The sequence below is a fragment of the Borostomias antarcticus genome (assembly GCF_949987555.1).
Source record: "Borostomias antarcticus genome assembly, chromosome: 13".
NCBI classification, from domain to species: domain Eukaryota; kingdom Metazoa; phylum Chordata; class Actinopteri; order Stomiiformes; family Stomiidae; genus Borostomias; species Borostomias antarcticus.
The window spans coordinates 4,599,297-4,614,913 of record NC_140246.1 but is presented as its reverse complement, the minus strand read 5'-3'; the positions used below and the strand labels follow the sequence as shown (position 1 = coordinate 4,614,913).

General features: G+C 47.0%; 2 protein-coding genes across 3 annotated transcripts in view; one reads left to right on the top strand and one right to left on the bottom strand.

Annotated features, from left to right (window-relative positions):
* Positions 1–16: 16 nt before the first annotated feature.
* mrps33 (mitochondrial ribosomal protein S33) lies at positions 17–1,426 on the bottom strand. Of its 2 annotated transcripts, XM_084447897.1 has the most exons (3): positions 1,291–1,426; positions 910–1,126; positions 17–602 (listed from the first exon to the last, which is right to left on the bottom strand). In XM_084447897.1, exons 2-3 carry the CDS (start codon positions 1,122–1,124, stop codon positions 497–499), a joined length of 321 nt encoding a protein of 106 aa, XP_084304023.1. In that variant the 5' UTR covers positions 1,125–1,126; positions 1,291–1,426; the 3' UTR covers positions 17–496. The 2 variants fall into 2 exon arrangements, with proteins under 2 accessions (XP_084304023.1, XP_084304022.1); XM_084447896.1 differs by lacking the exon at positions 1,291–1,426 and having other exon boundaries at positions 910–1,269.
* A 9,859-nt stretch (positions 1,427–11,285) lies between these two features.
* Positions 11,286–15,617, top strand: part of tmem178bb (transmembrane protein 178Bb) — a gene marked incomplete at both ends in the record, with an annotated part of 86,670 nt that continues 82,338 nt past the window's right edge. The window contains one exon of the mRNA XM_084447628.1: positions 11,286–11,667. Within this exon, the coding sequence (XP_084303754.1) occupies positions 11,286–11,667 (382 nt within the window). The remainder of the gene's footprint in view (positions 11,668–15,617) is intronic.

Below are 15,617 nucleotides of genomic sequence, written 5' to 3'. Positions count from 1 at the left end.
AGAAAATATGAGCTGGTCATTTGCCTATACAGACACCCTATGTTCACCTGTGATTCTAGTGCATCATAGGATTGTGTCCACATTCTGTAAAATGGAAAGATTGTGTCAAGAGGGCACACCATGTTTTCTGATCATGATAAGATATGGCACACCCCCCCTCCCTCCAGTAGAAAAAGAACATCCCATCCATACATTTAAAACAAAGCATGAAATGTGTATACAAAGCCTGCAATGACAGGATATCACAGGGTCAGAGGATCTGCAGATCTTGGATGTCAACAAGGTTTGACAGCTGATACATATCTGGAGATCATTTGGATCCAAGTCAATATGACAAATCTGACCTAAATTGAATGTCCTGCTCTCCACAATGAGTGTGTGTGGGGGGGTGTCTATCACAGAGTGAGGACAGAGCTCAGGTCACTGATGACAAAACAATCTGTATGCCCCACGATCTGCCCACTGCTCCAAGTCCAATGGCAGACAAGAGTCCAGCTCATTTTTTCTTGGTGGCTCTCTTTCCCTCTCCCTTCTTTGGTTTCCCCTTGCCTCGTAGTTTCCTCAGGCGTCTCATCTCCTCCTTGAAGTCCTCGTGCTCGTCTCTGTACGCAAAACAAGCAGAGCAGAATCGCTGAGGTACATCGCCAAGGTTTCCATTGCTATGGACCAAAAACTCTACAGGCTTATACCTCCAAAGTTTACATGGACAGATGTTTGTGTAACCAAGTGAAATGTGGAGTAGCAGGGGAAACTCACTCCTCAAAGGTGCGCTGACAGTTCCTCCAAGGGGGACACGTCCCTATTGGCGCAACTGTCAGCGCCTCCGCCTCCCAAGCGGAAGACCTGGGTTCTAATCCTGCCCTGGGCATGCCAAAACAGATCGGTTACATTTGGTCTACTGCTGGTTACCTGAACAATCCCATAAACCTCAGCTTTTGGGTCAGTGCGTAGTAGATCTTGTGCTGAGGGTACCAGTCATACACCTCCTTCCTCTTGGCCATGGGCGGCTCCTTGAACAGCTGGACAACCTTCATGGACTTGGAATCGGTGGGACGCACCACGTCCCCAAAGATGCGCGCACTGAGGCGCGCCATGCGTACAGCGTAGTTGGACAGATTGGCCATAGCTGGAATATAATACAGAGAAATTCTGTGGCCGGTTAACCAAGCTATGTTCACCACCAACAGCAAACAAATCTGATCTGTATCCTTGTTAGCTAGCACAGGATGCATCAACATTGAATGATAAAATAGCACTGTGTCCACACAACCGATAACGTAGCTATCTTACCCGCAACTGGACAGACGATACCAGCCCAGTAATATTATACACGATTCTATAGAGAGAATTCACTCGTTGTTTCACAAGGTAAATACACGGCTGAACGTGCTCATACTGCTAGCTGACTAGCTAACCTTCAAAAATGCCAACCTATGTGCAGACGTTAGAATACATCGGCATAAGGTACAGTTTTCTGCGCAAACGAAGGTTGCATAAATCTGATAGGACTGCTTTGATTTGGCCAAAATATATTTCCTACTTTATGGTCAAATTTCATTTGTCCTTCATGCACACCGATAAAGACAATTAATCTATGATTTTAAAACTCAACGAGTTTTTAAAACAAAACTGCACCAGTACCTTGACAGCATGGGATCTAGCATCAAGTGATAGTCCGTCACCGTAAACAATCCGTACAAGTCAGCTGGTTTGTATGTAGTTCCACTATAGCCTACCTTTTATCTATTTTTCAACATTCAAGTTCGTGATTGTTGTATATCAATAAATTCGTTTTTTGTTCAACAGTTCTTAAAATGATAGTTCAGCATTTTTAACATCAGGTCTGCTTTACTTAATCCATTATATACTGCTGATAGTTCATACTGAGGAAGACAGTTCATATTGAACTACAAATTCATAGTTTAAATAGTTTCAGATTTGTTCAACATCCATTAGCTACATCTCCGCAGGTAGGCTACTAGGTTCTGGATACTATAGGTACGCTATAAAAATAATATACCCTTATATGTTCTCAATTTTAATATTTTAATCGTCCACAAGTGGGAACCGAATTATGGCATTAATTTGTCAAATAAACAACTATTGTTTATCTTTGTAGGCTTTCATACAGTGCAGTGGCAGTAGAAGGTTCATGATTTGAATTCATGTTGAAATGTGTTAGTCGTTGATGATAGTATACGTTTCTAGGGCAACTACTCTGCAAATAAATACAAATGTCAATAGAGCCATTCAGAAACACAATTTAACTGCACCATTATGTCTTTAAAGATGATGGTTAGCAACTGGTGTTTGCACTCTGCGTATTTCTGTCATGCTGGTACAATCAGCAATACAGTTTTGGCGCAATTAGAATAAAGGTCAGTAACATGCTGTTATCAAATATTTTCCAGTTTGTACGAGAGCGACCAAATACTTGTTGCATTTTAACTTATTTTGATGTAGGCCTACAGTTAATGATTTTCAGAGAGGATGCCAGTGGCCTCGTTAATTTAATTTATTTAGCCTCGCGTCACCAGTCTTTCCTCGGGGAGAAGAGCCTGGTGTCTATTAGCCTCGCGTCACCAGTCTCTCCTCGGGGAGAAGAGCCTGGTGTCTATTAGCCTCGCGTCACCAGTCTCTCCTCGGGGAGAAGAGCCTGGTATCTATTTACTTCACTGCCTTAAGCCCGCCCCATCATCCGGCTCGAGCCTGTAGAGCCCGCCTCCAACATCCGCTTGCTTTATTTTTCCTTAACCGGTAGTTCTCCTCGCATCTTCTTTTACAATTTTCGTCGGTGTTATGCCTGGTGATGCCATCGCGAATGTTATCTACTCGAAACTTCACCATGTGCAGTCTACAGTAAAAACATTACAACAACTGTTCTTCTTCCGGTCCAGACCGGATGATTATGCGATGCGTCATCGCGCTTCCGCTCTAGACCGGCGAAACAACTGCGAACGAGACAGGCCCCAATTTATTACACGGCTCTCTGAAATACTCGATTCTGATTGGACAATCGCGCATTCTACCGGCTAGGAGCAATAGTCACCGCTGCCAAGGGCAACACATTAGGCTACTATAAGTCAACACATTTTACTGTGAAATAAATTATTTGAAAAAAAGAACAATAAAAACAATTGATTAAGATCCTTCTTATGTCAAAGAATGTTAAGCACACTAGTGCAGTATTTCAAGACCCTACTCAAGATCAATCCTCAGTTTCAGAGTCAGTCAGGTCTGCATCTGTGATCAACATGTCAGTGTCATCCTCTTGGGGTTGATTGTCACATGCTTGCAACTTGCACAGGTTGGTGCATTTCAAGCCATTGCTCATGCACTGGCATTCCAGGAGCTTGCATCTACGACTGCAGTTGCAGGACAGCAGCTGCAGCACTGCCTCGGGCTGGAGATCCCCGCATCCATTTCAGAGTGAGCTGACCATCATCATTTCTGTCCAATCCATGCTCAACTGGGCTTGGGACTTGCAGATGTTGCTGGAGACGACCTCTCCAGATGCCCGCCTGATAGTTGGCACGCATAGCATCCATCAAGAGGCAGTCCTCGCATGGCGGTAGCTGGCTAGATTCGAGCTCCCCGTGCCGCGCGCACAAAAGCTGGTAGCGGGCTGTGTTGATGTCCTCTGTCGTCGCAGGTGCCGAGTACAGTTTGCATGTGAATGCTTGCAGCCTCTTCAGCAGGTCCGTGGATAGTTCCCAGGACTGTCCCAGCTCAAGGAACACTTCTTGGAAGTGCTCTGATTGGCTGATAAGCTTCAAGGCTCCAAGCTTCCCATGGCCTGCAAAGGCACTCACAGTATCGCATCCGGTGTATGCATGCATGCCAACCAGAGCATTACAGACACCATCTCCCAGCCCCTGACGTAGCTTGGTGATATCAAGATACCTTAAGTATCTTTGTTCCACATTTCTGGAATAAGGGACAGGAGAAATCAGCAGAGAATGCCAGGCAGCGCACCAGCACATCCGTGTCATCAGCTGCTAATACAACAGCACTGTAGCCTTCCTCTGCAGCATGGGCTGCATGCAAAATCATTCTGGTGTCAGCCTCTTCTTGGTTCGACTGCAGCCCTGCAACCTCTGCCCACTGATCCTTAGTGATGTGCAAGCAGCTTTCCTCACTGGCGACGTACAGATGCTTGTTGTTCAGCTTGTGTCTCAGCTTGGGTGTCTTCAACTCAGCCACCAAGAACCTTATGAGGTTTGCCTTGTTGGCTGAGCTGCTGAGAAACCCTCTCTCTTGCTGTATCCAGTGACCTGGTGCGATGTTTCGGCATTCTATTCCTGTGGTGCATCCCCGATTCTATCGCTCTGCATTCTTGATAGAGTCTTCCTATAGGCTACATCGAAGACCACATCAATCCTCTGGCTTCTGGCTCCTTCGTGTAGCATTTGAGTCAGGACCGAGCCTGCAAGTTGAGAGAAGGTCTGCTCATTGCCCTTAATTTATTTGTTAACAAGAATTTATAATAAACAATATGAAATATATTTAATCAATATTTTGTCTCTGTGTATTAATGTCGTTGGTAAGTAGCCGTGCAATAAGCGGGACAACGTATAGCCAGCTGGTGATTATCGGCTCAGCTTCGCCTCAGGGTTCTGAACGCACTGTCGGGCTCTTATTTTTCGATAATCACCGGCTGGCCATACATTATTCCGGCTACTTAATTTAGGCTACCCTAGCGTTATTCTGCTACAGAGCATCTTCTGACGGTGTTCCTTCACCCAGTGGTCCTTGAGCACAGCCGGGCTTCAAACATTGGGTGGACCCTTAACAGTGTAACGCCGGAGCACTAGACTCATCCAGCATCTGCTTTGGCTTCTGTGATGGAATGGCAGCCAGCCAGCATGGAGTCTGTCAGGCGCTCCTGTCTCAGCACTTGGGCAACTGGCTGCCACCTGAGGCTGCCTGTTCATGAGCTGCTGGCGTGCGGTCTGTCGAGCCCAGCGGCTTGCCTGTAACTGGCCATTCCAATCCGCACACAGGGGCCACGTGGAGCAGAGGCGGGATGAGGTCCCGCGGTCTGGGCTGCCACAGACTGAGTGGTTCAGTCATGGGGTGATGGGGGGGAAGTATAGGCCTTGTGGTGGTAAAGCTCTGGGGGCGTGGGACAGATGGAGGTCAGGCACCTGTAATATTCTGGTTGTGCTGAAGATGGATATCCTGGGTAGCCCGGCAAGGGGGGCTGGGTCTCAGCTGGGTCGTCTGAGCGGTAGGGAGGGCACGCTGCCCGGTTCTGAGCCTGAGAGAGGCCAGCCCTGGTGTAGGCTATCCAGAGGACAGGCTTTCTGATCCCTGGGTTGGGAATGATGGCGCACCTGCTGCCATCCACTGCAAGGACCGGTGAGCACGGCACAGCGGTCATTCACATTGCACACGTTTATTGGTAGAAGACTCTGGGTAGCGGCCAAACACACAAAGCCATAGCATTTCACGCATTTCATTGTACATAGTACTGAGAGCAAATTAAAAACGTTTTCCACAAACAACCTGTGGAAAAATAGAACAAATATGAATGAATAATTTCATACAATAGGCTACATAATACATTAAATGCATTAATTACAGGGAAAATAATTATGATTAGACTTCTAGTAGGCCATTTGTGCTTTATTTTATGACAGTGGTTAAAATCAACAAGGATGGCAATACAATGTTTATGTTCTATATGCTCCACTGCCACAGGGGGGCGACAAATACTAAGAAACTTTTCATTTAAATCCCATCTATAGTACAGAGGGTCGCTTCTCCCCCCTTACCTCTGTTAGCCTCATGTACCCACATTTGCTGAGCTGATATATGTTAGTGAGAAAGAGCATCATATGGTAGCAGTGACGCAACGTTCCTCACCACAGTATGACTCATTAGGTTTGAGTACAGGTATAGCCTACCTAAAGGACACTTCAGTTGAATTGCTGACAGAGTGCCTTGGCTACTGCTTCCACAAAGCTTATTAGGGTTAGTCTACTGATTCTAGCTCAGTTGCTGCACACACGCACGCACGCACACACACACAACCTTTCTTCTAGTATCCTCTAATGGCTGGATTGTCATGTGAGGTGCGGTGACTCAGGGTAGAGTTGACGTCACTAGAAAATACCCTATTCAAACAGTGCGTCTGCCTGGCCACTAGGTGGCGATCTATCGATGGGAAAAGCTAACAGGAGGCGCCATCACTATTACGATCACGTTCCCTATTCTCAAGCTGAAGATAACACAATGCAGAGGATAAACAATGAAACATGATAACACGGACAAGAATAGCTACCTACAAATTGGGTGCAGTAAACTGAACTCATTTTCTGAAAGATGTTGAGAGTTGGCAAGCTTCTGGAGACAATTTCCAAGCCATTAGCCTATACGATTTTTTTTTTTTAAAGTGATTAATCAGCAAAGTGTCACTCATAGGCTACTATAAAATAAGAAGCCAACCACTGCACCAAGTCAAAACAAAGAAATAGTCTATTCCGTGGAGACATGCTGTAGGAGATATCATTAGTTAACTCCCACCTCCAGGCCATGGTCAATCAATAAATCAATCAATCAATCAAAGCTTTATTTGTATAGCGCATTTCATACCCAGAGGCAACACAATGCGCTTTACAGAGAACAAGGGAGGTGGGCATACGACCCACTCTGTCTAAATTACATTAAATTACATTTTCAGAGCAAGAAAGGCTAAGAGCATCAGGTCCAGGCCTAAGCCAGATGTGGACTGATGTGTGTCTGTGTGTACGTGTGTGTTAACTAGATACTACAACATCCACAGCTGTCACGGGGGTATCTATCGAACTCAGGGTGGTCTGCGGGCGACTGTGGGGTACCACTGGACCTGATTAGAAGGTAGGAGGGAGAGAGAGAGGCACTAGGGGAGGCAGAAAACGGTTAGCAACACGCTGAGTCATTGAAGCAACACAGATGTCAGAACAGAACAAACCCTGTTTCAGGGTAACCAGCTTCTGTACACTACTTGGTATACATACAGTGCATAGCAGGATATACACCAATGTATACAGGATTCACGGGTAGGTTTGAGGCTGCCTTTCTGTGTCTCAAGGTCCTGGCTAGTGATTGTCGAAAAGGTACGTCTTGAGATCTCGCTTGAAGACCTATGTTGTTTCGGAGAGGACTTTCCAGAGTCTTTAAATGTGCAGATAGTTTCTCTCTTTCAGCTTTTTCTCCAATGATCAGTAGGCTAGGCTACTTCTGTTTTACTCCAGTAGCTCAGGGCTACTGGTTGCCCCTGCGGTCGATCGACATGGTCACGGCTCTTCTCTGTCCTGGCCCCGCAGTAGGCTAGTCGTAATGAACTGCCCACTGACGTCAGGACAGCGGAGTCGCTGCCCATCTTTCGTCGCAGGGTCAAAACTCATCTCTTCAAGATGTAGGCAACGATCCTCCCTCTAAGCACATAGGCTATTGGGCCTCATTCACCAATATCTTCTTAAGTTCTGTTCTTAAATGTCTTCCTAACGTTTCTAAGGAAAGCTCCCGTCTGATTCACGAAATGTTCGTAAACCGCTGTAATGTAAAGTAATGTAACTGCATTCATAAAGGTTCTTTCTTTTCCAATCCTGTCTTTTTCATCGCCCTTTCTCTCTTTATGAATAAAATAGAGGATCATTCAAATAGCCTTTCCTGAATTGGAGAGGTTAAAGCTGTCGATAAAGAAGGAAAGGCGCATGAATACTTTAGTCACCATTGTGCTGCGTAACTCCAGTAGTTCCCATAAATGTAGAGACCGGTCAAACCCTAACCCAACCTTAAACCTAACTCTAGCCTTAACCCAACCCTATAGGCCTACTTAAGCCTAACCCCTAAACATAACCTTAACTTAACCCTAAACTTAACCCTAAACGGCCTCTGCGTTTATGGGAACTAGCCTTTACCTGTCTTCTCCTGCTGACAGGTGACTCTCCAGCAGTGGGCGGAGTCTCTGACATGTGGGCGGAGTCTCCGACAGATGGGCGGATTCCCAGGTAGGTAGGTGGAGCCACCGACATCAATTATTCACAACTGGGGGTCGCAAAGGTTTGTTCAGTCAGATTGTTGTGGTACTGTAAGTGTCTCTACATCAAAATGCTTCAAATTAATTATAAATATCACAGCTCATTAACGTGATGTAACAGCTGTAGTTCTAGGCTAGATCTATTAGCTTACTTAAAGTACAGTAGCAATGTTTAATTTCTGACTGTTGCTGTGCTTTCCTTTTTTGTTGGTAAAATGTGACTGAAAACATGAACAAATATATTCATTCACAAGTCAATTTATTTTCTAGGCACCAAAAATGTCTGAATATGTCGTCAATTCATCTGAATAGCAGTAGCCTATATCAAAGATTGTGCCTTTAAGAGTGTGGTTCAATTAACTATGAATGATTAGTAGGCTATATAACTGGCTCAGGGAGAAGGACGCCCCTGCCATGCAGAGTCCACGGCCACTTTCTGGCGAGGAAAGGGGAATGAACACCAGCGGAGGACGACTCCAGCCATATACCCTGCACTCGGCTCCTAGGCACCGGCAGAGGTGCGACAGGCAGAGATGCCTTGCAGGTAACAACACCAATCCTGTCAAAAACTACTACTGTCTATCCTAAAAATAAAAAAAAGTCATTAAGGCTTCCTTAAGTTGAATGGTTGATCCATACCAAAATGAAGAGTAAGCCAATTAGGCTACTTTGATCATATCATTTCAGTTTGATTATCACAAAGAGCGTGGTGGCATCTGCCCACTTGAAACGACATCACCGAGTGTGAATAGCCCACAGCACCTGTCAGCGATGTGGAAAGTGAAGGAGCCACGTCGCAAAAGCCTTAGCTGTTTATATTTCATTTCACTTGCTGGCTTGGCTTGGGATAAAAGAGCCTACAGGAACTAAAGGCTTTATATTAGTTGTATAATTTTAGATGGTAGTAGGCTATAACCTCGCTATAGCCATAATTTTAGGGGGTAGTAGGCTGTAACCTTGCTATAGCCATCATTTTGGGGATATTCAGGCATTTATGGAATTAAAAGGACACATTTCATGGCCTCAGATTAACAAGGTATTTTATGGATTTAAACTATGTTAGATGTAATTTCACATTTATATGATGACACTGTACAATTTCGGTGTATAATTGGTGCATTAATTAATTTCACGGTAGGCTATTACAGTTCCTTCCCAGAACGAGCCTATGCAAATTGGAGTGGGAACAGCCACAGGCCGTTGATCCAAAGTCAGATCACCTTTTTAATATGGGAACTGGGAAGGGTGGGGTGGGCTGGTCATACATTGACACAGAACAGGTGTTGTGCCGAATTCTCACTCCCCGTAGAATCCTACACCCCTAGAGTCCCAATAGCTTGTTTTTCTTTACTTGTTGAATGACTTCACCCTCAATGACAAGATTTGACTTAGGATCTTGGGCTAGCTTATGCTTCGAGCCAAATATCATGGTAACCTTTTTTGATGTGTTCAGCACAAGTTTATTTACCTTAATCCTATTGTACAGTATATGTTAGTCACCCACAAACATACTGTCACACACTCACCTCAAAAGAAAGGGCACAGGACTTGGAATGTCTGAGGCAGAGTCTGGTGAGGAGAGGCTTGGGGCAGTCTGGTGATGGAGAAAGCCTGGGACAGAAGCTGGTGGTTGTAGACTTTGCAGGATTGCCTGTGAATGACAAAATGGCAAAGGAGCACACCGCTCTGTCAAACTAGTGTAGAGTAAGGTCAGTCTAGTTTGCTGATCAGTTAGCTAGCATCCAAACATTTTAAAAATTGTTGGTCATTTTAGAAAGCCAACTCGTTGCTATTAATGCTAGTGAATCCTATCATGTTAGGTTATGGAGCTAACTTTATAGATATATAGACATAAAACGTTAGCACTAGCTAGCACTTGTTAACTAACGTGAGCAAGCATCACCTGCTCAGCCATTTACATGGAGACATGGCATGGAGATCATGGTGTATCTTGGTGTATCAAGGTGTATCTTGTGCATATGTCCTTGAACAATATGAGCCTATTTTTGGGGTGTTTTGGTCACGTGGTCCCAGAGCTATTGAAAAGAAAAGGTCTAAAAATGGCAATTCAAATTCAGATAAAATCATTTGAGATGAAATTGGAAAAAATAAAGTGTGTATCTTGTGCATATAATGTCCCTGAACAATATGAGCCTATTTTGGGGTGATTTGGTCACGTGGTCCCAGAGCTATTGAAAATATAAGGTGTAAAAAATGACCATAAAAATCATATAAAATATTTTGAGATGTAATTGGACAAAATAAAAGGTGTATCTCGTGCAGCCATGGTCCCTGAATGAGACCATTTTGGGGAATACACGAATAACAAGCGGGAATATCCAACTGGAATATCTAAAATCAAACTAACTTCATCTAGCTGACTCCGACTATTTCCGAAATTTCGACAAATGAACTTTTGGCCTGGTAGGATTATTTAACTCAAAATAATTGCTTATAGAGATTATTTTTAAATTATGTGTATTTGCTTTAGTTTGAGAATTTACTAGTTCATATTTTTGACACCGTCAGTCGTGTTCTTAGTGAGAGGAAAGGGGTGACTAATAGCGAATCATAGTCGGGGGCCCTAGCGAGGGCGGGGCCCGTTTCAGTGAAACATAGCAAAGGCCGTCTATGCATTGACAGGCCCACAGCAGTTCCAAACACGCTGTTTTCACAACCAAACGCCACATTGTGTTCAGGGTGATAGGATAACATGCTTCGAGCATGTTGGGCATTGTGCCAGTGAAGCCTATAGCCTAGCCTATACATTTAGTGTGCGTGTCCTATTATGTGCGTCTATCATCTGGCTAGATGGTTAACTGTAAACTGCTAGGGTTTGAAAACCGGGCTCTGTGTTCGTCTCCTCTCATTACATGGGAAGGGCAGCGGACGGACGCGGAGCGAGGAATGAGATAAGCGTCTTTTCACTCGTCGAGCATCGCGCAGCTGCAGCCCCTCTCTCTCTCTCTCTCCCTCTCTCTCTCTCTCTCTCTCTCTCTCTCTCTCTCTCTCTCTCTCCTCTCTCTCGCTCTCTCTCGCACGCAGGAGAACGGCTTCACGGGACCCCGTTCGCCGGCTCCAGCGAATATATTTTTTTCCAATTGCAATCTAGATTAACTTCAATTTGCATGTCACCACCTCGATGATGATATCGATATTCGGTCTCGAGGGGTGATGTAAGCGGAATCAGCGGATGCGGGTGCACGCACGGGAGCTGTCCACATGCTGAGGTGCTGATGCGTGTCTGAGAGAAGCGAGCATGGCTGCCGGGAAGTTACTGCTCTACGCCGGGCTCTCTCTCTCTCTCTGCGCTCTGGGTATGTTAGCCGTGGCTATCTGTTCCGACCACTGGTACGAGACGGACGCCAGGCGGTACAGGGAACGGTGCCGAAGTTTCTCCAGCCGCCGGAAGGTCCCGGGTTTTATTTACATCCCGAACAACAGCCTCCCGCTGCGCGCGAGCCGATCCCGGCTGGACCGCTGGGAAGAGAAGCTGCTGCTGGCCCGGAATCGGCGGCAGCTGTTCGCCATGAGCGCCGCGGACGAGTGCAGCAGGCAGTACAATTCCACCAATATGGGGCTGTGGAGCAAATGTCATCGACCGGGCTTCGACCAAGATATCGAAGACCTCATTCGGAAAGGTAAGAATCGTGGACCTCAATCAGCAAATGGTCGTGTGTTAACGTTTGTGTACAAACCTCCCCCATACAACCAAACAAGCTTGTCAAGATATCTATCCTTAGGAAATAGATATGCTTTGTTGATTAAGCCGTGTCATTCCCCAGTCTTGTCTCATAACGATGCCAATAGGCTACTGAAAACGTCATTAGAAGACATTGCTGGATAGAATTTCCTCTTAGCTGGAGCTCTGTCTACTTGTCATATAAAAGGCGACAGCTGCGGCTCTGTGCTCTGTGGCTGACGCTCTGTGGCGAGGCTTACTTGCTGCTCTACTTTCAACCAGGTGACTTCCTCCCTCTGTCCAATCATGTTGGCCCTGACCCTTCCAGTGTTTAATAATGACGTAATCATCACAAGTTCTGTGGTCTAGTACTCCACCGCACAATGGAGAAGGACGCACGCACAAATAAACACACTCACTCATGCACACACACACACAAGCCTACCTCATCCTAATCATGTCTCATCTTTGGACAGGCCAATAAGCCACGCCACCTACAGCAACGCAGAGCTAATGTCATTAAGACCCCCGTTGCCGAATATTCACCCTGTACGTCGAATACCGACAAGGCCCTCGTTCATCACGCCGGCAATCGAGGGCCCCTCGCTCGCCTCGATGGCGTGTCATCACCTGGCCCGGCTGGAGGGCTGGCAGGCTCTCTGGGCCCAGGGTACTGTGGGGCACTGGTCCACGTCCAGCGAGATGATGTGTGAGTATGAACGAGGCGCCCGCAGCTGTGTCCTCCTTTGAGGCGGCTTGGCTGTTGCCCTTGTTGACCTGCCACCTGCAGCCCCCGGCATCCTGGGCCAGCCAATGAAAGAACACACAGGGTCGCCTTGATTCATCATCTGCACGTTTTCGGTTCTATGGCCCTGAATTCAACCGGTTGCTGTTAAAGGGATTCTTTTTTTTTTTAATGGATTTGTGTCTTCAGCAAAAACAGTGTTGATTTTGTGAAAACCCGGAAAACCGCCGCCCGGTTCCGAGATGAATCAAAGCTTGTGAGAGATGGAGAACCAGCACTGAGAACTGAGCAGCCTGGTCCATATGGAGATCTTCGACCGCATCCCCCTCAACCCATCCGGAACTCCCCGGAAACCTTATGGAGAACCACAGCTCAAAGAGCTCAACGTGGTCCAGTTTCCTGCCGTGTACAAATAAGCAATGTCAGACTGAACCCCGTACAGTAGAGCTGGTGTTGGTAATTTCTGATAGTACAAAACTTCACAGGAGACCCAAGTCGTTCAGCCTATTCGGGTATTTGTTACGGTAACACACTCAATACAGCTTCACAATGTTCTGATGTACAGCCCCCCAGCCCAACTGGGCTCATCACCTTTTATATGCAGATCCTCAAACTCAGTGTGTGCGTCACATAGTCACATGGCTTTTCTTGAAACTTACGTAAGTAGATATGAATCTTGTTATTGAGAGATATTGTGAAATGGGACATTCCAGTCTAGAGCGCTCTGACTTGCACAACTCACTAGAGACCTCAACTGAGCTCGCTGCTCTCTTCCTGTTGTTCTCCTCAGTCTATCCAACTTGACCTTACGGCCAAACAACCCTCTAAACACTGCTAGTTTCCACAACACTGGCAGGGTAAAACTGAGTTTCCACAACACTGGCAGGGTAAAACTGAGTTTCCACAACACTGGCAGGGTAAAACTGAGTTTCCACAACACTGGCAGGGTAAAACTGAGTTTCCACAACACTGGCAGGGTAAAACTGTACAGCTAAAGCACACAGTCTGCCAGTCCAGACTTATCCCCAGAGATCTGAGAAAATCTACAGAGGCTCACAGTTGAATCCGCCTCGGAAAAATCACATCAAGTCCCTTTGAACATCTAGCCTGAGAACCAGAGCGAAGCCCGAGATCTTGAAAGGATCGGAACTACAGGTAGATGTCGGCCGACGTCATCTCGCGGCGCCGAGGGCGGATTGATCCGTTATCAACGAACAGTCGCCGGAACGACGGGCAACCGGTCAGATCGCGGCCCTTCTTTATCTCATGTCGTAGTTGGCGTTTTGGTCGAAGCCTGTGTTTTTGTGTGGTAAATCACCCAGCGTCGAGAGCTTGAGTGTACGGTTTCTTTTCTATTTCTAGTATATTTCATCTGTTACCGGCACCTCTCCAAGACTACAATGTGCGTTTTCTCCTTTTCCCTCAATTTGTGTGGTGCTCTAACTGTTCCTGCTGAACCGGATCGGCAGTCGACACCCCCCCCCCCCCCCCCCCCTTCTCTCTCCTGGGTGTTCTGTACAGCCACAGCCCGCATATGAATGTGGAAGCAGGAGACTTTGTTTTGCAACATGATCCGAATCTAAGCAAGAGGCAGTAGTGCCACTTGGTCCATTGTCAAACCAGCATGTTACCTTTGTGTAGCCAGAGCAGTAGAGCAGTGTGTTAGTGTGTGCGTGCGTGTGTGTGTGTGCGCGTAGGGTTGTTATCCAGACAGCTGGCATACTGTATGTTGTTTTCCTGGATTCTGCTGACGGGAGTGGGCAGAGAACCACAACCTCCCCCGCCACCGGAGTAGCGCTCGCCATCTCCCGGTGAGCACCCCTGGAGAGAGAGAGGGGGAGGGGGAGGCGGCGGGCTGAGCTACATTTTGAGGCTTGGCGAAGAGAAAAAAGAGGTAGAGGAGAGAGAGAGAGAAAGAGAGAGAGAGAAAGAGGCAGGGCAGGAGAAAAGTGAAAGATGAGGAGGGGGATGTTGGAAAGAGAGGGAGGATCAGGCGGAGTGTGTGTGTGTGGGTGAGACCCTTCTCGACGGGGACCATCTGTCCGCTGTCCCGGGGGTGGGGGTGGGGGGGGCTATCAGAGCCTGATCAAGACATACACAGCAGATCGTCCAATCAGGCAGCACGTCCCCCCAGAGGGCCGGAGCCTGAGATCGGATTACCACGGCTCCCCGAGGATCCCCTGTCCTCGCCTGGGGGGGCAAACCACAGCTCTTGTCATCCAGAGGCCCTAATGATGGCTTAATAATCGAGACCCTCCTGGCAAATTGTGATTGTGTTTTAGTGGTGGGGTGTGCGTATCGCTATGGCATGTGCATTTGGAATGACATGATAGATGAAACGCTTTAATCCTTGTGACTAGCGATTAGACCACGTGCTGTCAACCGTTGATAGGCCTCTACATCCCAATGGAGCCTTTTAACTCTACATCAAAAGCCTAGCATAACAGCAAGTGACATCACACACACACAGTATGGCACATTGCTTCCCCAGTTATTACAGTAGGAGATAATCCTACTGGAAAAAAAAAAAGAAGCGATTGTTGTGCGTCCGTCCGTCAATCCATACTACCTCATTATCGGTTCTGTTGTCCAAAGTACAGCCAGGGAGGGACACTGTCTGGTAGACTTAGTATCTCTCTCTCTCTCTCTCTCTCTCTTTCTCTCTCACTACTCCCAGTTCATCCTCTGCCCAACAACAACGCAAAACGGAAAAACACTGATGCTCCTGTAGCCCGGCTGTGCCAGCAGTACTGGGTTGAATTCACGTGTTTCCTTCTGTGCAGAAATCAGCACGGCTTCCCCTCATTTCGCCCACCCCGGCGCTCGCGGGTGTCGGGTCGCGCCGCCATATTGGACGGCCCGCATCGACCGCGGGGCCAGGACTGCGTAGCGTGTCCATCTTGTTGATTGTTTTTTTGGGGGTTTGTTTTTTTCCTACAGGTCCGTTCCTGGACCTGAACGATCACACAGATAGATCAGCGGATCCCCGGGGCCGGGTCAATAGCCGGCGCCATCATTTTCCCGTCGCGCGCAGCTGAAATTATGCTAATGCCGCCATAACTGCTCTGTGGAAGGGGGTTTATTGACTGGACGTGTTGGAATGTGAGAGCGTGGCAGCCGAGACGTCGGAATGATCAATGTCGTTGCGGACGGACGCCGCCCAG